The 23,430-nt window shown below is 45.6% G+C and overlaps 1 protein-coding gene across 1 annotated transcript in view; it reads left to right on the top strand.

Annotated features, from left to right (window-relative positions):
- Positions 1-10,001: 10,001 nt before the first annotated feature.
- The window catches only part of APCDD1 (APC down-regulated 1), a 30,859-nt gene continuing 17,430 nt past the window's right edge, over positions 10,002-23,430 (top strand). The window contains exons 1-3 of the mRNA XM_075416480.1: positions 10,002-10,185; positions 19,062-19,245; positions 20,551-21,082. Of these exons, the coding sequence (XP_075272595.1) occupies positions 10,128-10,185; positions 19,062-19,245; positions 20,551-21,082 (774 nt within the window). The 5' untranslated portion in view covers positions 10,002-10,127. The remainder of the gene's footprint in view (positions 10,186-19,061; positions 19,246-20,550; positions 21,083-23,430) is intronic.

Here is a 23,430-nt window from a genome sequence, read left to right as displayed (position 1 = left end):
ACACTTTTAGCTTTTGCTTACACAGACAAACACCAATACAACAACAGAGAAAGCTGAGGACAGGGCCTCCTTTCTGTTGCAAACAAACACCTCAAGAATATTTCTTTGCTGTTCCATCATATTAGGCACGACCAAAAATTTCTACAACAGCCTCGGGGAACATCTCCTCCTTTCCTTTTAGTGGGAATGAATCTTCTTCCCTGCTTGCAAATTATTTTAGAAGCATTTAATTTGTGGTAATTCGTATTTTTCATGAGTACACCTTTCAAAGCAAGGTTCTGAAAAGTTTTGCAAGAAATAAGTATGCCTGTGAGATTTATGATTAAACCAAGGCCCATAGAATTGAAATGAGATAACCAGCATAATGCTAGTTCATGGCTGAGCTAGTACTGGAACTTGAGAGTCCTGCTTCTGAGTTCTCTGATGTGAGACTGTGTGGATTTGCAAAGATAGACATCTTGGACTCCCAGAGGAAAGTGCTCCAGACAAAATAAATCACTGTCAGAAGTGGGTGAGATTCCACTGAAGTCATGCCAGAGGTGAGTTGAGCAATTCATCTTCAAAGAAATTCATTGCATCTTATCTCCAGGAAGATATTAATGATATTAATGGCACATTTACGCAATGTAAGTTTCAACATGCAAATTATCTTTATTAAGACATTTCTTTCAGTTGTTTGCACTTGCTTTCAGACTGAACTATAAAGGATCTGTCACAAGCTCTATCTACCTATCCCACTTCTGTTGAAACCAAATGTGAAACTCCCACTGACCGCAGTAGCAAACTACTGAACTGCATAAACCTGGACAAAACCTGGAACAACATACTTGGTGGTAGAGGTATGCTTGAAAATTGAAAAAGCAAGTAAAGAGATAAATATTTTCATCATCATCAGACTTAGTAAAAAGTGGGCTAATTGCTATCCTTTATTTAAGGACCGCTGTGCATCTCTCTGTTCCTGGGATACAGGTTATTATGCCAAAAAGCATTTCCAGTGCTTACATCCAGGACGTGTTACCAGTGAATAAGGAATACATAGCTCTTCAGAGCAAACTTCTGTACTGTCAAGATGTCCAAAACCAAGTATAAGCAAGTATAAGAAATTCTGGGGAGCTCATAAATAGCTACAGACTCTTGTCAGACAGGAATGAGATGAGTAATAACCGTTTGGTAATGGCCAATCATGAAACCATCTGAGCAATTAAACTGCACTTCTCTTGAGTTCTTAATTCCCTGTCTCGATGTTCAATGGAGGAGAGAGTCTGTGAGCGGTGGAGCATGTTGCAGAGGGCCCTTTACACCCAGCCGTCCCTAATCCTCTTCCCCTTCCCCTGTGTTCCTCGGGGGTGTTAGCCCACAGGAATGTGCACCCTGTTGTGGTGGCACCGTCAGAAAACAGTAGCCAAGCTATGGTCAATATTCATAACATACAATGATAAAAATAGACAGTAGGCAGAAAGGCACTCTGTTCTACACTCTCTGAGTGAAATATTAGCTCCTTTCCACTGCCTGAGTCTCTCTGTGCCCCCGACTGGAAAAACAAAAATCCATGGGGTATGACCCAAGGAATTCATATGAACTTCACACCTTCCCTTTCCTTCCAAATGGCTCCACTCACTGCAGGCAGCTCACTCCCCTTTCACACACAGTGATGCTCAGAAGAAAATTCTGCTCCTCACGCACGCGGTAATGAAGAGTCACCGCTGGCCGCTCGCTCAGACCACATTAGCTTCCTCCAGGTCTGGAACAGTAGAGACCAAAGCGAAAGCAGCAGCAGCTGCCTGCCCTTTCATTCACAATAGAGGCAACCTCTGCAAAATGCTTCATTAAAAATATTTCAGGGAGTTTACCACCCCTGCGTCACGAGCAGAGAGCTGTGTAGACTACTTCACATCAGACATTTACTACCAAATGCATTTTTTCTTTCTGTAACGTGATGAGGAACAGTTCAGTAATTAAAGAGCAGGCTCAAGGTGATATTTTTAGTAACTCGATAGCTTTGAGATCACTGAATGATCTGCCAGAAGCAAGCCACACACACGTGTGGTTATAATTGGAATAGCTGCGATTATTCCAATGGGGAAAACTGTTCCACAGGTCGCCTGCGCGTGGGGTGTTTATTTGTGTGCGTGTGTCTGACAGAAAAAGAGCAGCGCGAGGGTCAGCATGCCTTGGCTGCCTTCTCTGTGGTCCACATCTCTGCTCTCTGTTTTCCTCCTCGAGCATCCCCCCCGTGCCCCTTACCGCATGAGGCAGCGGAGGTGCGAGCGTGTCCCTTTGGCCAGGTGTTTTTATAACCCTCCACAGGTACACATCCCTCGGTGGTGCAAGGCTAGGCAGCAGTGCGAAGGGATGGGTCTGAGAGGAGGGCCGGGGAAGTGGGTGCCCGAGCTCCAAGGGCTGCAGCCAGTGAATGGGAGAGGGATAAAGAGCTTCTGCCCTGCTGTTCATTCCTCCCACGGCAGGAAGAGAAGGTACCTCTCCGTGCTGCTTGACACAAGTTAATTGGAAATTTGCCCAGACCAAAAAAATACAAGGCAGGAGGGGAGGTGTGGGGTACCCTCCAGACACAAAGACCATGCGACCGCTCAGCACAGTTGTCTGTAATAGGCAAAGACGCAAAAGGGGACAGAGCAGCTCTCTGTTACTCTGGGCAGCTACTCACCAGCTATTTTCTAGAGCCTAAATAGCACCTGCCCCAGAAAACACAAAGATGTCTTACGGCACCCCAGGTATTATCCTCCTACTTCTTGTACCAAGCACAGAAACAAGAGAGGAAAGAAAAGAGCCAGAATTCAGCTAGTTGGTGTCTTTTCTTTCCTTCTTCTCTTCTCTTTTTACTACCTACAACTGTAATTTAGCTACTGCTCCAAGAAACTTGGAGCTTCTCTCCAAGAAGCTGCCGGCAATACTTTCTCACAGATAAGCAGTTTTCCTACAGAACCTGGCAGCTTTAAAGTAGCCTGAAGAACACCTTACAGCTGCAGACAGAATTGTCTGGGAAGACTGCAGTTTTATTCAGGCAGGCAGCAAGCTGGCTGGCTGTGTATTGACTTGAAAAGCATGTGCTTGGATAATGTGCTAGCCAGATGTTTCCAAGATTTTATGCATACATAAAATAGACATGTTCTATGCATATATGTGTTGTATATGTACATACACCACCTATACAAATATATGTATATAACATACATTTTACATTGGTAAATAGGTGGAAATGATGGAAGGAATTCAAAACTTACTACAGTTGATTGGGAATACCCCAAGATGATGTATATACAGGTTACCCTGTGTAGGTTCTGGAGTCTTCCACCTTGGACATATTCAAAAGCCATCTGGACATGGTCCTGGGCATTATGGCTGCAGGTGCCCGTGCTTGAGCAGGACAGTTGGACCACATGACCTCCAGAGGTCTCTTCCAGTCGCAACAATTCTGCGATTCTGTGATAGATCTTATTTAAAGCCATATTAATGCCATTCTATCCGTGGGTGAACTCCTATTCTAAGTTACCGTTCATACTGTACATGCCCTGCTTTTAGTCCACAAAGTTATCCTCAGATTCGTACTCCTTTTCTGCAGCTGGGGAAACTGAGGCCCTGAGAAACCAAGTGCCTTGCACTAGCCTTGAACAACCAGCGAGAGCAGAGGCTTGCCCCTGGCCTCCGTTCCACCTCAGCTGCCAAGAACAGAAATGGTAACTCAATTAAATTGCTTAATTTCCCCCCCCCCTCCTTATTTTAAAACTACTTGGAAAAACATACGCTTCTATGTTTTTTTGGAGCCGACTGTGCCAGCAGTGGCCACGACGACACCTTCATTATGTCATTGCTTGGAAGTGCATGGAAGTGGTATTCTTTTGCTGAAGGATGCTGGTTAGCCCCCTTTGGGAAGGAGCTTTGATAAAATGCACTTGTGCTTGAACATACAAGTGATTTTGAGAGCCAGGACCCTGAGTCTAAAATTCAGTGAATGTTTTGAACAAGAGTCAGCTTTGTAATGAAGAAAGAAAAAAGGCCTACATGTGGGTATGTTTGAGACCTCTGCAGACCTCCAAGACTGTCACACCTGCGATTCGAGATCAAGACTGAAAATGACTGCTGTAATATCACACTGAGAAATAAACAACCTTGGTACAAGAATGAGACTGGATACAAGCTGGCCGAAGGGCCACCACAAAAACCCAAGGGCACTGTGAGACAAGGTCACACTTTCAACTTGTATTTGGCCACTTGTGTATCTAAGGTGCATTACAAGAGACCCACCACCAAATACAAACACCGAACAAAACCGTGAAAGAAAATTTCCCACCTCCTCCCTCAAGGCAACAGCCAGGGTCCACCCAGTCCAGCTGACCACTTGGGTCAGCTATGGGAAGAAGGACAGGAGAGCTTCCTCCTCTCCTTGCTGAGGAACAGCTCTATCTGGAACAGAGCTGCCTGGAATAGGTTCAATTTCCCACTCTTTTTCTCTCCCCTGTGTGTTTCCTCTCCCTTGCTGCAGAAGGTTGCCAAGTGGAAGGAAGACCATGGGCAGTGCTCCGCAAGGGATGCAAACCTCATTCCCCCCAAGGATGTCATTAACCTGGAGAAGCACTGGCCCCAAAGGGAGGACAAGAATAATACAAACGAAGAAAGTAGCTCCCAGGTGCATCAGCTGCTTGAGACACTCACACAAGCTTGGCAGGTCACATTAATCCATTTTTCAGTTTGGAAATGAAATCTGCTTCTTTGAATAGTTTATAAAAAATTGCCAGAACTTCCATCTTCTCTGAGAAATTGATCAAAAACGAAGTTTAATTTCACTCTGAGAAAATACAAGCAATAACGAACAACACCGTACATGTGTGTAAATCTTTCCAGGAGTCTTCTTTTGTCTTCAGCGATGGAAACTGCTCGCTACTCTGACGGGTTGCACAGCTCTGCAGAGCAAGAAGATATATGGAGGGCACTTCTGCCCAGACTGCAACAGATTTTCAGTCTGCTGGTTTGGCTGTGTGGGGTGGTTTGTTTTTTTAATTCACAACATCAGAAAGCCACTGTGCAAACAATAGAAGGCATAAACACCACTTACGAAGGCATTTCTACCACACTCCTTTTCACGGCATTCCAGTGCCGTGAATGAATGAAAGCAGCAACGCTGGAGAGGGTAAGGATGGCAGCTCGTACGTACGCTAGACGAAGAAATACCTTTGGCCCCTGGTTGCCGTGCCTCCTGGTGAATGCCGTCAACGTACAACGAGCGCCCGCTGTTCCAGCTGGCCTTTCCAAAAGCCTCATCCAGGGCCTCATCCAGCCCTCGCTATAGTCAATGGGAAGACCCCCGCCGAGCTCACTGGGAGCTGAACCTGGCCCGAAAGCTCTGGTTGCAGCAACAGCACCATGAAATTGTCCATGCTCGTAGTAATGTAATTCTGCACAGAGAAGTTTCTCTTTGGCTCTGAGCAATCAAATCACAAGCACGTTTGAAATGCCAGAAACAAGTGGAGATACGAAGGAGAGAGCTTGTTTTATGGAAAGCCATTTGCTTTGTTTGAGTTCTTTACGTCTTTCTTTGATTTCTTCATCTGGGATGGCCCAAGCTCTGCAGGGTCTACTCTTGATGTCGTTTTATACCTTTATTCCCACCTACTTTTCAAACTGCGCTAGGAAAACTAAAATACCTGCTTCATATAACTACAATTTTGTGAAACCAGTAAGTCTGTTCTAGCAGATGGGCGCTGTGTGTGTGTGCCTGCACGTCTCTGCGTGCATCTGAAAAAAACAGCGGAAAAAGAGCCTATCTTGACAACAGCCACAAGACCTTCACTTTCACTATGTTTGATCTGTATTTTCCATGTCTGTTACGAGGTAGCAGAGCTTCAATATATGTATTGTGTCTTAGATGACTAAAATAAATTCATTTCCAAAATTTACTTCTCGGATTAGTTATCTACCTAAACAAGGAAGAGCAATAAAGGACAGACCTCTGTGGTAACCTATACCATCTCAGAGCTGCAGTTTGCAAGTAAGCATGACCACAGGTACATGCTTGAGAAAACTAAACCCAGATTCAGCATCCCTTAAAATCATCATAAAATTCCACTGGCTTCAGTGGCTGCATTGAAGATCAAGTCTCTGGTAGGGGAAAGTGAAATATTCTGCACAATTTGGAAGCTGACCAGATAGAAAAGATTGCCAAAGGCTCTTTCAGTTACTTTTTTTATCAAAGAGTAAGAAAAAAAATCATCAGCTTAATCACCTTACTCTAAAAATATAAGAACAATAAATGCAGTAACTGATAAACGCTGCTATACTCCATAAACTATAGCATTTTCAGTCCAAATTGAATGGAGAAACAAACCAATTCCCATTTGCTTTACATCATAAAACAGTTAAACTTCTCCCTCAAACAGCTGAAGCCAAAACTAGAAGTCACATAGTGCATATTTCTACAGATCAGACAGGGTCCCGGCTGGTCTCACGGATTCTAACTCAAGCTGAACATGTAGGTAAACTTCTCTCCAAATCTTCACTTATTTTGATGAATTTGTCACAGACGATTCACAACAGAAACCTGACAGACATTTGATTCTTTGCAAATCAGTCACTCCACTCCTTTCCAATAACTCTTTACATCCTGCTCCTTTGACTTCTTCAAGAGAAGATATTGTCTTTTTAAAAAGATAATACAGCCATTAGCAAGTCATAGTTGTGGCAACGCCAAAGCATTATCGAGTGAGTAAGGGTGCTGCCCCATCCCATTCTTCTCCATAGCATAAAGTGTCCCACACTCTGCCTCCATTCTTTCCCATCCTCTGTCTCTTTTAAATATCTTTCACCACCAGATTGGCATTGGCGGCCAGCCAGCCAGCCAGCACTTTAACTAGACAAGCGCTATGCTGACATGCCTAGATCTTTGAAGTGTCACACAACAGGTCCAACAAGTTAGTTTTCTTCCTATTTTAATACTTTTTGCAGAGGGTCCAAGCCACAAAATACGTTTCCCATCAGGTTTTTTTTCAGCACAGCTCCTTTCCGTGCAAACTTCTGCTGATAACTTCCTCTCTGAAATGCTTTGACCCCTATTATATTTTTGAGAATATGGCCGAGAGATGCCGTTGTAAATGATTTTACATTATACTGACATTAGGTATATAACCTGCCCCAGAAGCCCAAGTTCAGAAAGTCATGGTTGGATCAGTTAATACAATTTTTAACGAGCACTGATGTGACATGCTGCTTAGATCAAAGCGCAAAGAGCTGTTATTTGTCACTGCTTCCCGTTACAACATATTCTAAACAGGGGCACAGTAATGAAACAAGTAGGACCGGGCATATTTAAAAAATATATGTTGTGCATCAGGCTGGAAAAACCCATACCATTAAAATAACTCAAAATAAAAAAGACAAGTAAAAGATACATCTGTGTTGTTTTGGGGAAGTTCTCCTGTGTCTGAGCTGACTGAGTATTGATTTAATTTTATTTTATTACTACATCTGAAGCTGCACTGACAGTAAATCACAAGCAGAGGCTAATTTACCAAGTTGGCCAATGGAGCAGTAAAGTTATTGCCCTTTCCTCTTATGAAAAGCTGTTAGTGATGCTGCCATGGGGGGCTGTCACTTCACAGGGAGGAACTGAGAGCTTCTAGGATAATCGAATTTTGGGATAAACAACTTTTTACAGGCAATTCTCAGTCTCATCTTTTTGCAGATGATTGTGATGGTTGATCTGGGGACAGTAAAGCAGGTTGTGCCCATAGAATAAGCCTCTCCTTTTGGATGTTGCTGCTTTTATAAAATTGTACCTCAAAACTGCTAGTCCTTCGTCACTGCTTACAGTGATGCTGACCTACCTTTTTACACTCAGGTAAATAGCAGGTGACTTACACTAAGCCTTCCTACACACCATACTATCTGTACACCTGCCAGACATGTGAGACTCTTCAAGCTGGCTTCTTCCACCAGGCAGGACGCCTTCATAATAATCTGGTGCTCACAGCCAACAAGAGGGCAACCTGCTTCCCCACATACGCTGCCTTTCTCTTCTCCTTATATCACCCGTTTGCATGCCCGGCATTATCTCACTGATCATCCTGGCAGAATCTTCTCTTAGGAGAGGCAACGGTCACGCACACAGATCTGAAGCAAAGAGCAGAGTCCAGGGGAGGGCTGCGAGGATGATGAGGGGACTGGAGCATCTCTCCTATGAGGAAAGGCTGAGGGAGCTGGGCTTGTTCAGCCTGAAGAAGAGAAAGCTGCAAGGGGACCTCATAAATGTTTATAAATATCTTAAGGGTGGGTGTCAGGAGGATGGGGCCAGACTCTTTTCAGTGGTGCCCAGTGACAGGACAAGGGGCAATGGGCACAAACTGAAGCACAGGAAGTTCCGTCTGAACATGAGGAAGAACTTCTTCCCTCTGAGGGTGACGGAGCACTGGAACAGGCTGCCCAGGGAGGTCGTGGAGTCTCCTTCTCTGGAGATATTCAAGACCCACCTGGACAAGGTCCTGTGCAGCCTGCTCTAGGTGACCCTGCTTTGGCAGGGGGGTTGGACTAGATGACCCACAGAGGTCCCTTCCAACCCCAAACATTCTGTGATTCTGTGAAGTACGTCACGGGTCCCCAGGACTCCGAAATGCAGATGCCTGTACTGTATTTAGGAGAACATTGCTGTTTTCCTTGCTCACTGGATCTGTTTCACTTACAGAACCTTCTGGTAAAGAAAAACTACTTGGGTATCTCTGCTGCTGTAGGATTGTACCAAGTGGCAAACTCAGAATTTTGCCCTGGATTAGCTCTGAAAACAGCCAAGTGGATACACAAGGCTTCCCAAAAAATTTGTCCCAATGCACCACATCTACAGCAAGAATCACCTCCCTCCACACACACCTCTGTGGCAACTACAGGAACGGGTGGAAGATGAGCAAGCGCCATTGGGCAAGGGTGCTTCTCTGGCCTTACCCAGTGTTACCTGTTCATGTTGGTGGGCATCTGTTTCTCAAAGGATGTAACTTTCTGTGTGCCTCCCTCTCCAGGTCACTGAAGATATCTGACCACTACCGGCTTGTACAGACCGCCACCAAGTGCTCTGTTAACCAGCCTTTCTGGCTTGAAAAACATTTGTGTGAAGGAGCAAGCGTAACCTTGAGAATCCAAGGCACCGGAGCTCTAGTTCTGACTCACCACTTACTTGTTTCTGTCCCAGTTTCCTCCCTCTGTAAGTGAGGAAGATTAAACTTACTCTTCCTTCTCAAGGGAGCTGGGAGGAGTCATCAGCTTGGGCTTCTTTTTAAGCACGCAGCGCGTAAAGACTTCAGCTCAGTTGAGCTGTTCGAAACTCAGTTATGCTGATTTTCTCCAAATCCGTTACACATTCTTTGCCATGAGGCCCTACAGCCAAGCCCGCGAGCCCGAACACCACCGAGCAGACGCGCCGTCCCCGTCCGGAGGCCATGGCACACGAAAGCCCTACGCTCGAGCTCGGACACGAGCCGCTCACGTGTACAACACCGAGCGCGCGTGTCAAGTGTTGCGTGACCAGGGCCTCGGGCTTAGGCTAAAAAGGGAAAACTAAGCAACGACGGACACGGGGGAAAGCGGGCGGGAGAGCGCGGCGCCTGAGAAGGCAGCCTCGGCCCCTGCCCGCAGCTTTTAAACTGCCCGGTGCGCCGGGAGAGCCGCAAGCACGCAGGCGGTTTCTCTCTGACGGACGGTTGCAGGCCGGCTTTCTGTCCCTCCGCACCCCTCGGGCAGCGGGACTCAGCACCGGGAGCCGCAGCCCTGCCCGCACCCGCACCCACCCCCCGCCCCGGCTCCGGCCGCTCCCCCCGCCGCCCCGTCCCGCAGCCCCGGCGCTGGCTGCCCCGCGGCCCCGCCCCGGGAGGAGTCCCCACCTCCCGGGCCCTCCTCCTCCTCCTCCTGCTGGAAGGGGAAATATGAAGCGGAGCCGCCGCCGCGCTCCGCGGAGACGGCGGGGGACGCGGCGGCGGCGGCGTGGGCATCCGAGCGGCGGCCGGGCCGGAGCTCTGCCGGGGCGGCGGCGGTGTGCGGGGCGGGAGGCCTGAGGAGCGGGAGCGGCGGCGGCCTCCGGCCCCGTCAGCCGCCCGCTCCCCGGTGCTGGGCCGTGGCCGCTGCCCGGCGGGGAGATGTCCGCCCCGCACGGCGGCCTGATGCGGTACCTGTTCCCAGCGCTGCTGCTGCACGGTGAGCGCCGGGCCGGGGGGCGGCGGCCGGGCGGGGCGGGCGAGGGCCCCGCCGCGGAGCTGGGGGCGGCGGGTCGCGGCTGCGCGCCTGGAGCCGCCCGGGCGGGGCGGCTGCCCCGGGCGCCTGGCGCGGAGGCGCTTCCCGCGCCGCGGGGCAGAGCGGTGCCCCCGCCGGGCTCCGGGCGGCCGGGCCGAGGCGTCCCGCGGGACCCGCGCCTGGAAGAACGGTTCGGGCGCGGGGTGCTGGCTGGGGAGCCGCAGGCAGCCGCGTTGGCCGGCGCTGGGCCGTGTGCGGCACCAGGAGCGTTCTGCCGCGGGTCCTGCGCCGGCGCTCCCGGCTGAGCCCCGACGGACGCTGCTCTGGAGCCGCGCAGCGGGCAAGGTGCCGGGGAGAAAAGCCAGCGCGTTTGGACTTCAGCGTGCGCGTACAGCTTGTAAATCCATACTCAGGCGCTGAGACGGATAACCCATCTTTCCAGAAAGCCGGTGTCCTTCAGGGGCGACTTCTGCGGAGCAGGCTGTCGAGTGAGCTCCTTGGGTATGCCCAGCACTGGGCAGCCAGCTTTGAGACACCTGGGCGCGCAACACTCTGCTGAAAGAGTGACTCAGCCTGCTCAGTCACAGCGTCGTTTCAAAGAGCGTTCTGAGTTCTGAAGTGCTTTGTAGCATCCAGCTTTCTTCAGTTAGATTTCTTAGGACCCCAAGCTTACTCGTCAAAAGAGGATTTTTTTTTTTTTAACGATTACAATGCAAGTGACCCACGTGGATTCAGTGTGAGATCCGTCAGCTGGGGGAAGGGTTGCAAAGCTGTTCGTGGGGTTGACTTTGTGGAGCAGGGATTGTCTGTCTCTGTGTTTGTACAAGTGCTAAGCACACAGATGGTATTCGATAAATAATAAAGAGCATGGGCTTCTGATTGTGTATTTTCTTCTGAGAAAGAAAGAGCAAGAGACCCCGTTCCCCGGGAGGGGGTTTTATGCCCTTCTCACAGCTCAGCTATGAAATCTGCAGAGCGTAGAAACATGTTCAGCTGTGCCAGACCTGCCGGGACGCCAGAGGTGTTCTTTAAAACTGTGATCTGAGATGTGAAAGTCGAAATGGGAGTTTTGAAGTTAGAGGGTAAAGAGAGGAGGTGTAATTACAGGGTTGGACTCCCTGGCTCATCTGCTTGGAATTACAGAGCAGAGCTGAACCCTGGCTGGAGCAGGAAACAAATCAGGGCCAGTGATCAGATCAAAACAGCAGCTGCCAAAAGAGGATGAAGGAGGGAAATCATCGATTTCTTCCATCTGCAGTTAGGTATCACCAAATAACATAAACCTAAGTTCTTGTAGAAAGGTACAACTCAGGGCCTTGTATGCAGAGATAACGTACCTCGGTAATGTAGCAGTGCACAGTTTGGATCTGAGCTTCAAGCGCTGGGAAACTACTGCCCTCTTACAAACCTGAAAAGGACATCAGAGACACATAATGCACTGAAATGTAGCCCGTCTAAATGTGTTTACCCTGCTAGCCTTAAGTTGGCCTCGAGCTTTTCCCTCTGTGCCACAGAGTCAATAGGAGTATCCTTCGGTCAGCGGCTAGCCCGCATTGGTAGTATATAAGAATAACCAGCAATCCCTGGGGGATCGCAGTGTTAAGCCTCTTTACGGCACATGATGTTTTCTTTTGCCTTTCTGCTGCACATGGCAATTTAAGGGTTAATAGCGAGTGAGTGTGGGTGGGTGGTTGAGGATTTTTAGGGCTTAAAGTTTTATAACACAAGTTAAAATGTCCTGTAAGGCCAAAGCTTCTGCTTTTATTGAATGAAGAAATGCCTACTTTAACATCAGTGAATTAAAATTTGGAAAAACTGGTCTTCATTAATCAAAATAAAACCTGTACAATGTTAGGGTGGGGGGAAATAAAAAAAGTTTGCAGCTGGAAGCTGTCCATTATCACTATTTTCTTTGCTTAGACAAAGAGCCACAAAAGTTTCAAATGTCAGATGTGAAGATCATTCAGCTCCAGAAAACCTGATTAATAAGAGCTACGTTCAAGTGGATTCAAAACAAATTTGGCTAATTTCTTTTGTAAATGTAAACTTTTTTTTACAAATACAGGTGCTAAGAAGGAACTTTAGTGTATTTCTGATTACGTTACTGTGGGAATAATGAATTTAAAACTTAAAGCGATTTGTTGATAACATCATAGAAATAGCACTAATAAAGATGATGAAGACAGGACTGCTAGGCTTTTCAGATGAAAACTTTATGCTTTTAAAAGTTCTCTGGCAATATTGCTATAATTAGTTACATAGAAGTGTTTTATTTCAAAACCTGTTTAGGAAAGTAGGAAGTAAATGTATCAGAAGATACGAATACCTGTATCCATAAAATGGACAAATACTGTGCTCCATGCTAGGGGCTGATGTGATCTGCTCCCTCAGTAAAATACTTCATTTGGAAATCTGGAAGACAAAGAAGAGAGACAGAGGGGAAGACACGCTGCTTAGTGTAAGACTTGTAGAGTTGGAAGACAGACTTAATTTTATTCATAATTCATTAGCGTAAACTCAATTTCACTCATCTCTGTAGCTTGACTGTGGGCTAACAGTGGTACGATGCAGGTGTCATGAACAGTACAGGCAATTTTTTGTACTCCGTAGGAGGTGGGCTGCCAGGCGGCGAAGCCCAAAACTAGCCTAAACCATGCTGAAGGCAAATACCTTCAGCTCTTCAAGGCAAGGTGAGTATTTTATTACTGACATGACGCTTTAAGCAGGGCTGATAGGGAGTAGGAGTATACGTGGCGAACTTGTTTAACGTTGTCTGTACTCGGACACAAGTCCCCTCGACGTCGAGGGCAGTTCTGCCTGAACAAATCCTGGTGCCAAGGTGTGGGTGGAGGACGGGTAGAGGTCTGCAGGCTGCGTGGCAGATGTCTGGCAGAGAGAAGATGTTTCCTTCAAAGAGGGCAAGATCAAACTGCCGTGGATACTGAGTGGCACTTAGACCCCAGTGCTGCACCCACTGGTTCCTGCAGCCCTGGAGGGAGGTGGGCTTTAACCCTTTGGGACTTCACAAAGAAGCCCACGCTCTGGGCAGTGGCACTTCACCTTGTATGGGTAGCAGCAGTCATCCCAACTAAGAGCCAGAGTTCAACTTAGCAGAGGTTATCGGCTGTGTAGCTGCTTGGCACTTGGTTCTCTGACCTCTTCCAAGATGGGGCATTGAGTAAAGACCGAGCTGTAGGATAACAGAGAGCCTCAATGCTGGGCTGGTCAGCCTTGAAGCAATTTCTTTTTTAGCTGTCCCATCTAAACATACTTCAGATCTCTCTTCAGGATCTTCCATGATCTGAAACATTGGTTTCCCATCTCTCTGAAAGCTGTACCTGGAAACTATGTGCACAAGAAAGGCAACAGATATGTGTGAAAGGAAATTGTTGTCCTGTCTGCTTCCATGACCATAAACCCCAGCTTTCCTTTCCCAGCCCTTCTGTTTGTAGTAGCTAATTTAGGTCCCAGTCCTGCAAGGACTCTTTGAAGTTTCAAGTGCAGGGAAAACACTGGTAAACACAGACCACGGCTTGGTAACAGGACGTTATATTCTCCATGGCAATTACGTAAGTTTGCACTATAGCTAAAAGCCTGTCATGGGCGTTATCTAACACTATCCCACATCAAGAAAGAGCGTAATCCAAATATCTATTTATTTAATTGTGCAGGGCAACTGCACAGATAAGGACAGCTATAAACTTAATCCAGCCAATTACTCTTTATCTGTTGTAAGGTTTTTCAAGTTTCAAACAAGTTCTAACTTGAAAAGAGTTTGCTGCAGGAGTAAAGCGTGAACATTAAGATGTTTCTGTCAGAGATGAAGCCATCACATTTTTGAACTTGTACTATCACTCGAGGTTGTTTTAATTTGTAATGAAACTAGGATTTACATTACATCCTCTTCTGGATTTACATTGCTATAAATGAAAGAAAGTGAAGTGGTTCCTGCGGAGCAATCCCAGTCTAAATCCAGGTTTGAATCCTGCTTTCCGGTAACATTTCTTCTCCCATTTAGCCAAGGGTGAACCTGCTGAACACCTAGTAGCTTGGAGTCTGATTTGAAGCGCTACACTTGGACATGTTTGAGGCCGTGGTTTAGATTCTGGTAGAGGTGTTCATTAAACTGATTAAACAGTTTAGATTATTTGCATTATACTTTTGCAGTCTGGCATAGCTGAGAACAGAATTTGGTCGGGGTGTTTAAGCACGAATTGAATTATAAGAGTTGTTGTTGTTCAAGCACAACTCTACGTACCATTATCTGTGTTGCAATTGTACATGATTTGCATACTGTTTTTCAGAAAACAGAAACTTTTATTCTAGCAGCTCACAGTTTTTTGCAGAAACATTGGCGGAAAGCTTTGTCATAGCAATTTTTGTAATGCTTTTGGGTAACGGACTCCCAACAGATTGCCCTGTTAAGATCTGTATTTTACTCGCAGCTATGTGCAGAAAGCTTTGAAGAACTTGAAAGTAACCTATTTTCCCTTAACAGTTATTTTTATCTTGAATGGTTTTTCCCACATCAGATACAGGCTTTTGGGGGAACCTGAGAGCCTGCAGTCCCCTGTCTGGTGCAGTGTGTGCTCCTGTCTACGTCTTACTGGAGTGACAGCTGTGCAGACCTCCACTTCCCCGCTCAGATGGATGTTGCATCTGCCCCTGCCAAGTGTGATCTGTGAGGGCCTGGGCAGGGATCCCCAGCTAGCTGTAGCACCTCTTACACTATTTTCAAGTGGTTTGGTGCTAAAGCTGTGATCTACACTGCTAGGGCTGGATTATGAAAGAGAAGTTGGGTATCAACTCATCAGAAAATGCATTTGTTTTGCTTTGTTTTTCTAGCTGGCATTTCTGATGGATTCTGGAATTTTCCTCTTTCTTTTGGACTTGCTCTTTTGCGTAAACGGCCACCATGAGGTGGGCGGTACAACCTTATGACCTCTGGTTGTGGTGTAGCTGAAGTGAAAGCCAACCAGAGGCTTCACAGAATTATTGCTATTAGTCTCATGCAAAGACTGTTTTTGGTTTGACGTCTGTCACACTTCTGAGTGATAGCATGGTGGGCTTTATTTATTTATTTATTTATTTTTAACAAGAAGGTAAGATTCCTTCTCACACAAAAATGTAAAAGTCAGAGAGAGTCTGAGATACTGTCAGCTGAGTCTCAGATACTTACATGGCTTGTCATGGAGATACAGAAACCTACCATCTGTCTGTGCTGTAGAGAATAGCAGACTTGGATCTCTTTGAATGAAAGTAGTGGCTCCAACTATGTTGCAATTGTGTCTAGGCTCCAAAGTGGGCTTTTAAAGAGCCAAGACATTTGATTCCCAGTTTTGTGAAAGCACTTATTAACCTCGAGCCTTTCAGCAACGTCCCATTTAACAAGGCCTGATGGATTTTGTTTTAAAATTAGTAGCATTGTCCCTGCAGGACCTCAGTTTTGCAGAACACCTCACTGTGCGCTGCCAAGGGTGGAGCTGCCCCTGAGCACCTGCTGCCAGGGAAAGCACGGGCAGACGGTGTCCGGTCGAATGCCCTCTGTGGGAAGCGTATCACCGGCCTCCTGGTTTGATCTTCAGATGGTACAAGGGGAAGTTACGGCACCTCTGTATGGTAGCCATATGTACAGGCGTATGTCAGTAAACATAAAAGGGGTGAAATGATTACTCAGTAAGGAAGGAGCCTGTGCTAAATTATTTCCTTGCCCCAGCAACACAAACACAGGTAAAGGTCCCATCGCTGCCTTTTAATTTTATATTGTAATTCGTATTCTGATACTCAAGTCCTACTGTTACCCAGCATGTGTGAGTTTTCTTCATGCCTTCCACTGCCTCTGCAGCCTGCGTTGCGTTCTCATGCCTGTCTCCATTACCTAAACTTGTTCCTGCCCTTATTTGTCGCGGTTGGATGGATAGAATCCGGAATACCCACTTCTTGGGTACAGATCTCTGGGGCTATCTGTGCAAATCTCCTTCCATCCACTCGTTACAGTTTATCATTTGCAAGTTGCAGAAGGAACTACAGACATGTGACAGGGAGAGCTGGGACCCCATTACTTTTGAGCTGTATCAGAGAAAAGACACTGTATAATACCACATAAAGTTTGAGTCCTTTTCAATAACGCCTTCTTTTCATTATTTCCTCCAGGGAGTAATTGGGAATGTATAATGTGGTTACTGCATTTTCTCCTTTGATATGTGCACATACAAGATGGTATCCTCCCACAGAAGGATTTTTGCTTGAAGAAATTAAATGCCCAAGTATGTTTAAATGAGTAAATCATTCTTCTTTAAGTGCGTCTGTGTTCACGAATCATACGACACGAGCTACGCAAAATACAACTGTTTAAACGCAAATGATAAAATAAATATGCCTTGGAAATAGTCACTTGAACCATTTAAAAATCTCCTCTTGATGGCAGATTTCAAACGCTTAACAACTTGAAGTGGAAATGTAAGTTTTCAAAGACTTTTTCAGTGTGAGATGATTTGTCTGCAGGAGACATCCTGACAGCTGTGTTTCGTTTGAAAGAGTTAGTACTGATGGCTACAGCCTTACTGGGTACCTTGCAGGAGGAGTTCCTTCTGACCCAGAAGACAGACGGGAGCACTCACCCCATTTCAGAATGAGGTGCTGAAGTAATATGGGCTTTTTGAGCGTGCAAAGACTTGGAGATGGAGAAGGGTATTAGAAGGCAAGCTCTCAGTCTCTACCTGGGCTTCATAACGGCAAAATCAGAGGGCAAGTTCACCTGTACCTGGGTGAACCTCTTCCCCTGGCGGTATGAGGGCCTGTGATATCTGCCCCATACCTACAAGGTTTCAGATAAACCAAATAAGCCCCAGTTTTTGAGGGTGTCATGTGCTGCTGCAGGGGAGAGGGGCTGCGGACACGGCACAGCACAAAGCTGCTGTGCAGGGATGCTGGCTTCAGCCCAGGAGGCTGTACCACCGTGTACATGAAGCACTGACCCCGTCTAGTAAATCCTGCCTCTCCAAAGGAGCAGTCTGCTCAAGCAGAGAGTCACCCTGCCTTGGCCGTACCATTTCTGAAGCAGCCGTGCCATTTCTGGGTGCAGAATGGGAGTTGTTTGGTGCTAATATCAGTGACTCTGCTCACCAATGGAGAAATACCTGAGAAGCCTTGACTTCCAGAAGGGGAGAAGTATTGACCCGCTGAAAATCAGGCTCCTTTAAGGGCATCTCAGATGACATGTTCAAATATCAAAGCATCCCTAGTATTTATTACTCTTTAGAAAGTAAGGCCGTAAATTCTCATTCAGGTGGAAGAATTATTTGTAACCTGCAACAAAGTTACCAGATTTTCCAGTAAAAACTTTGTGAGGTTGTATTAATTAATCTCATTAAATCTTGAGATCATTCAGCGGTGAGCACTGTTTACATACAACTATTTACTGTATTCTTTCTGGTTATTCTTTACCTTGCCTACTGGATAAGTCCTTGCCTTTGTTTAGCTTAGGAATTGCTATTTTTAAATGGTTGACATGTATTCATATTTTTAGCAATGCCATTTTTCCCAGGTGTTACCCAAGTTTATTTCAGAAGATCTGAGACCTAGCCAACATAATGAATCACTGACACCACTTGCAGTAGGAAATGGCAAAGATCTGAGACAAATAAAAACAAATAATACTGATTTGCTTGTAACTTCTGTAGCGATGCTACATGCTGCCCAAGCACATGCTTACGCATTAGCTGGGGATAGGGGAGTAAAGCGTAGGATCCTGCGTTAGGCAGCTCAGCACGGCTTAGGGCTGCACCACGCACCGGTGATCCCCAACAGCCCAGTTGCTGAGCTGGGTCAGCCAAGAAGGCACCAGAAAAGATGGGGGTGAATCCTAGACCCTATCCCTGGGAGCACGTGTTAGGGAGACATCCCCCTCTCCTGAGACTTCCCGGGCACGCAACCAGCCCCTCCACCCCACCCCGTATTCGTTTTCTGTCCCGCTGGTTCTTAAATTCCTTCTGACAAAGTAATACAGTTTCCAACCCATTATGTAAGGTTCATGTTTGTCACCTCTTAACCTCTAGATGTGTGTTTCGCTTTTGATCCATGTTTTCCAACATACCTCAGAGCAGGCTGTGCCTAAAAGAGTAAAGACACATTCCTTCTGAAGTTACGTATTCATTTTGTTCAATTAATATTGTGTAGAGAGAGTGCTGGTGGGTTTTGTATGTATACATTACTAGAAACCAAAATTACTGTGTGCTGGAGATAAAATTAGCTTTTGAAATTCCTTTTCCCCTTTAAAATAAAAATAGCAGAATCTGCCTTTAATTGAGCACCTCAGTCATCACAGAGGCTTCCGGTGTGCAGAGGCTTTGCTTTTGATATCTGTTTTCCCTTGGCTTTAAAGAGTAGTCTTTATTTGCAAGTTTATTATGGAAGCGTTCAAATTAGAGGCAGGCTGAAACCACAAAGTTTATGTCCAAATCTGGATGCAACTTTCTAAAAGTTCCACGGTCCAGGTTTTTGATTGTCCTGACCAGAGGTTGCAGAGGTGTCTGTAAAATTCAGGTGCAGAGCCACATCTCCTGCGTGTAGAAACGCAACGCTTTGGATCAAGTCCTTTTCCCCAGTGTATTTTGTAAAGTAGATTTATTTTGTGGATTATTCGTGGGCTGACAGAGAAGAAGAGCTTCCTGGTTTGGGTTTTTTTTTTTTCAGATGAGAAAAGAAATGTAAACAGTATTTTCGTAGACATACAACATTGCGAACAAGTGTCATTCAGCATAAGATGTTCACAACCTCCTTTATGATGTTGAAGCCCTTCTTGGCAGGGTCTCATGATGGTTTACACTTTTCTGTCACAGGGCTGGGAGAAGGTTCTGCTCTTCTTCACCCGGACAGCAGGTCCCACCCTCGGTCCTTGGAGAAGAGTGCGTGGAGGGCTTTCAAGGAGTCACAGTGTCATTACATGCTGAAACACCTTCACAATGGAGCACGGATCACTGTGCAGATGCCTCCCAATATTGAGGGACACTGGGTGTCTACTGGGTAAGCAAAGACAGAATAAGATGTTTGAGTGATGTATGTGGAAGAGGGGAAGGAAGCAGAGAGGGAAGAAGGAACAGGAAGTATTTTCTTTAATATGGTGATGCTCTAAATTCCAGATGCTTCCTGTATGTTTATATATAAAAGGAGAAGGAGCAGTATTACGTACATTAGAATAGCATGATATAAGGCTGCCTTGATGAATCAATTTATTGTCTGGATTTTAAACAGCATGCTGTGAAATGTCTTTAAATCTCCCTTTGAATAGGAAAGAGTCCAACAGGTTGCCAAAATGGATGCTTATTCAAACATAACATTGTACTATCTTTGACTACACACGTTAGATCCACTGAATGGGTCCTTATTTTCAGAACATGTGTCTAGCACAGGTTTTATTAGCAAAAGAAATTAAGAAGCTGTGTTTTACCAGTTCTGTTACTCTCTGCACATGATGACTTTTAATTCAGAAGAGCTATTTTGCTTTCTATGTCTCAGCAGGCAATATTCAAATGCTTATTTGAAGTGACTTGTGTAGGAAAGCCTGGGGTTTTTTAACAGAAAGGAATGTATTTATGTTAAGCAGTGTGGATGTGACAAGGGGGACAAGGTCAGAGGCACAAAAGGACTGTCTACAGGAAGTGGAATTTAACTGCCATTTACACCTTCAGGAAAAAAAAAAGAGAAACCACAAAATCTGAATATTGCATGGTCCAAATTCAAACCAAATAGAAGATTTGCATTAACGGTCAGGAGTTTGCATTAACTGTCACCCCTGTTGAGAGGCTGAGTGGAAAGCTGAGGACATGATCCTGCATGTCCTCTGCAGACCAGAGCTGGTGGAGCTCCACTGAGAAGCTTGTACAGCAGCATAGAAGCTAGTTCTTTGTACTGTTCTGTGGCTGTTTCACATTTCACTTTCTGATGTTATCAGTCCTTTTGCTAAATCTACCATGCAAAAGAGAAGAATAGATGTTTAATAAGCTGCTGCTTTTTTCACAGAACTGAGTCACATGGTGGTCCCTAGAAAAACATGACTCAAAGTATTTAAACCTACAAAAGATAAAGCCCTTAGTTGATATGATCACTATGAAGTGAGATATTAATAACAGCGTGACAGCAGTGGAAATTGTTGGTTAATTGGCAGGTCACAGATGTTAGTTCCTATTTACTCCTGTTCATGCTAGAGGGATGTTAGCACCCAAGTGTCTCTATGGACCCATGCAGGTTTGGTCAGTCTCGTTACCTGTAGAGTGCATGATGTGCCACCCTGCTAAAATTTTGTTTCTGTCACTTTCTGTCTTCCCACAGCTGCGAAGTCAGAGCAGGCCCAGAGTTCATCACAAGATCTTACAGGTTCTACCACAATAATACATTTAAGGCCTATCAGTTTTATTACGGTGGCAATCGCTGCACAAACCCTATCTACACATTAGTTATACGTGGCAAAATACGTCTCCGCCAGGCATCCTGGATCATCCGAGGGGGTACTGAAGCTGATTATCAGCTACGCAACGTACAGATCATATGCCACAACGAAGCAGTAGCCAAAAAATTAAGTGAGTTGGTGAACCACACGTGTCCTGGATTTATACCAGAAGATAGTCCCTGGGAGCAGGATGTGAGCTACGATTTGCTGAGAGAAGAGAATGGCTGTGAATGCACCAAAGCTCTGAATTTTGCCATGCATGAACTCCAGCTCATCCGTGTAGAGAAGCAGTACCTGCACCACAATTTGGACCACCTTGTGGAGGAGCTATTTCTTGGAGACATTCACACTGATGCTACTCAGAGGAGGTACTATCGGCCCTCTAGTTACCAGCCTCCTCTTCAAAATGCCAAGGTAGGTGTGTTTGTATATATGCCCTCTTTTTAAGATGCTGGTGACAAAGTCCACATTATTCAGCTCTTCTGAGTCAGTGCACTAGTGTTATGTAAAATGTAGATGTGCTTCTAAAATAAGAGGTGGGGTTGCACCCTTACTGGTGGTGCAGCCAATTAAAAAAAAGGTCACAGAGCATATTTCATGAGATTAGTCACTCTTCTGTGGTTTATGAGATTGCATCAAATATGCAGAAGGTAGTCTGATGAACTAAGGTCAATAAGGGCCACTCTGAAGATTTGATCAAAGACTTGTATGCAGAGGTGGAAGTGGTTGGCTGGGACCACAGATGTAGGCTAGCAGCTGAGGAAGGAGAAAGTTTGATGCAGAGCTGAAAAAGGACAGGAGAAACAGGCATCAGCGGATGCTTGTGTAGCTGTGGGAGTACTGGGGAGAGAGGAAATCGAACTGTATCAGTATATGGAAGGTGGGGGATCCATAACCTGAAGAGAAAAGAGAGGAAATTGGAAAGTAGACACATCAAAGGGACAGCATGAAGGGAAAAAAAACTGATAGGTTGTGCAGGTCATGGATCCAGACGCAGGCACACACATTAAGAAAATGAAAAACAGGTGAATTTTGGGTGGGGCACTAATTCCATTTGATAATTCAGTTTTCAAAGGGGCCTCAAAGTGCTGTCAGCTTCATTGGGAACTGATCAACCTGTAGTAAGTTAAATAAAAGTCAAACAGGAAGAGAAGACACTGGTGGCCTGTAGCAGGAGGTCTGTCTGTAGATCTTCCCTGGTGATATTTCAAAGGCAGAAAGCAATTGGAACCATATTGCCAGCTGCCGCCGCTGCTGCTGTGCTCCAGTGGGTACTGCCACAGCATCACTTCCAGCTAATGGGTTATTATCCATTATTATTACGATTTTTAATAATCTTGTCACAACCAATTAAAAAATCAGCTACAGCTTATCAGCAATAGCAGGAAACACAGCAGGAGAAGGGAGAGTTTTAATGAGAAAGTCTTGGCTTTCCCTTCCATTCGAAACCATCTGCCCTGGGTTGCGTCTGCCTCCTGTGAACATCAAATTTCCATAGTTCAGGACCTTACCTGACCTGCCTTTAATCATTTTAATAGCCTAGCCTAGGGATAATTTTAATCCAGAGTCAACTGTGCCTCTGTGTGAAGGCTTCTGTCATTTCTGTCATTCTTATGCTCTCTTCGAGTGACAAGGGACAAATATGTGTTTTCTTTTTAAACATGTCTTCCCAAAATGGAGGGTTTCAACAGCAGCTGATGAACCACAGCACATTCTCATCAAAATTTTATTTTTGTTTAATTCAAACAAGGACATCGGCTTTCTTTTTGTTTTTTTGGGGAGTGAGGGTTCTTTCCTAAATCTCTTCCTTGCAGGTATCTGTAGGTACAAATTATCTGATGCCAGCTATCTGTTCTAGAAAATATGGTAGAACAGATGAAACAGAGACAAAATCTTGATTTAACTCACCCTAGCTGATTATTTTTTCTAGTCAAATCTTCTTCTCTTATTATGGGATGATAGATAACATAGTAAATGCTTACACTTCCACCTCATAGTAATTTCATTACAATCAGAATGATCAAGTGTACTGTCAACCAGCTTTATAAAAATAAGATTTTTGTCCAAGTCTGCTGTAATTTTAGGAGACACTGGTAACGATTTTCCTGCCTGTCTCTTCTGTTACTGTAGCATCATTTTTCCCTCTAAAATACAATGCCTCTAACATATAATGCTCAAGGGATCAAATCTTGCATAAGAGGTCTCTTTCTTGAGCCAGGTTAGCTGAGTAAACTGTGACAGCACTGAAAACTCTCGTTCACATTCACAAAGTCCATTATGTCAGGCATGATCCGATCCATTCTGACCAGAGCGGGTGACATCTCTGTGTGGAGGGTAAGAGCAGCCTCTGCCTGGTCACTCTGCGTGCCATTGTCCCACAGTCCCACGTGTCCGGATGGGCAGGTCCTGCCTGGGGGTACCTGTGCGCTCTGATCGGGGAGAGCCTGCGGTGTGGCTCCCAGGGGAGGCTTCCGTATCGTATATTGACAAGAACTAGGGGAGGGGAACAGCAAGCAAGCCAACTAGTTAGCCATTGGTATTCGTGAAGTACAGTGCTTCCAGATAAGATTTTTGGTAGCCAGGTCTTGGCAGAGGCTGAATCTCAAGGCTGAATTTATGACACTGGAAGCCCATTCATAAGATTGGCTACAGAAAGCACTGTTACTGTAGAAAACACAGGTTAACTCTGAGTACACGAAAATACGTACAGATTCCAGCTCTCCGTGATGAAACTTCTGTAATTTAATAACTGGGGCCCCGGG

Source organism: Opisthocomus hoazin, chromosome 3 (genome assembly GCF_030867145.1).
Source record: "Opisthocomus hoazin isolate bOpiHoa1 chromosome 3, bOpiHoa1.hap1, whole genome shotgun sequence".
Lineage (NCBI taxonomy): Eukaryota > Metazoa > Chordata > Aves > Opisthocomiformes > Opisthocomidae > Opisthocomus > Opisthocomus hoazin.
This window is presented reverse-complemented; position numbering and strand designations above follow the sequence as displayed.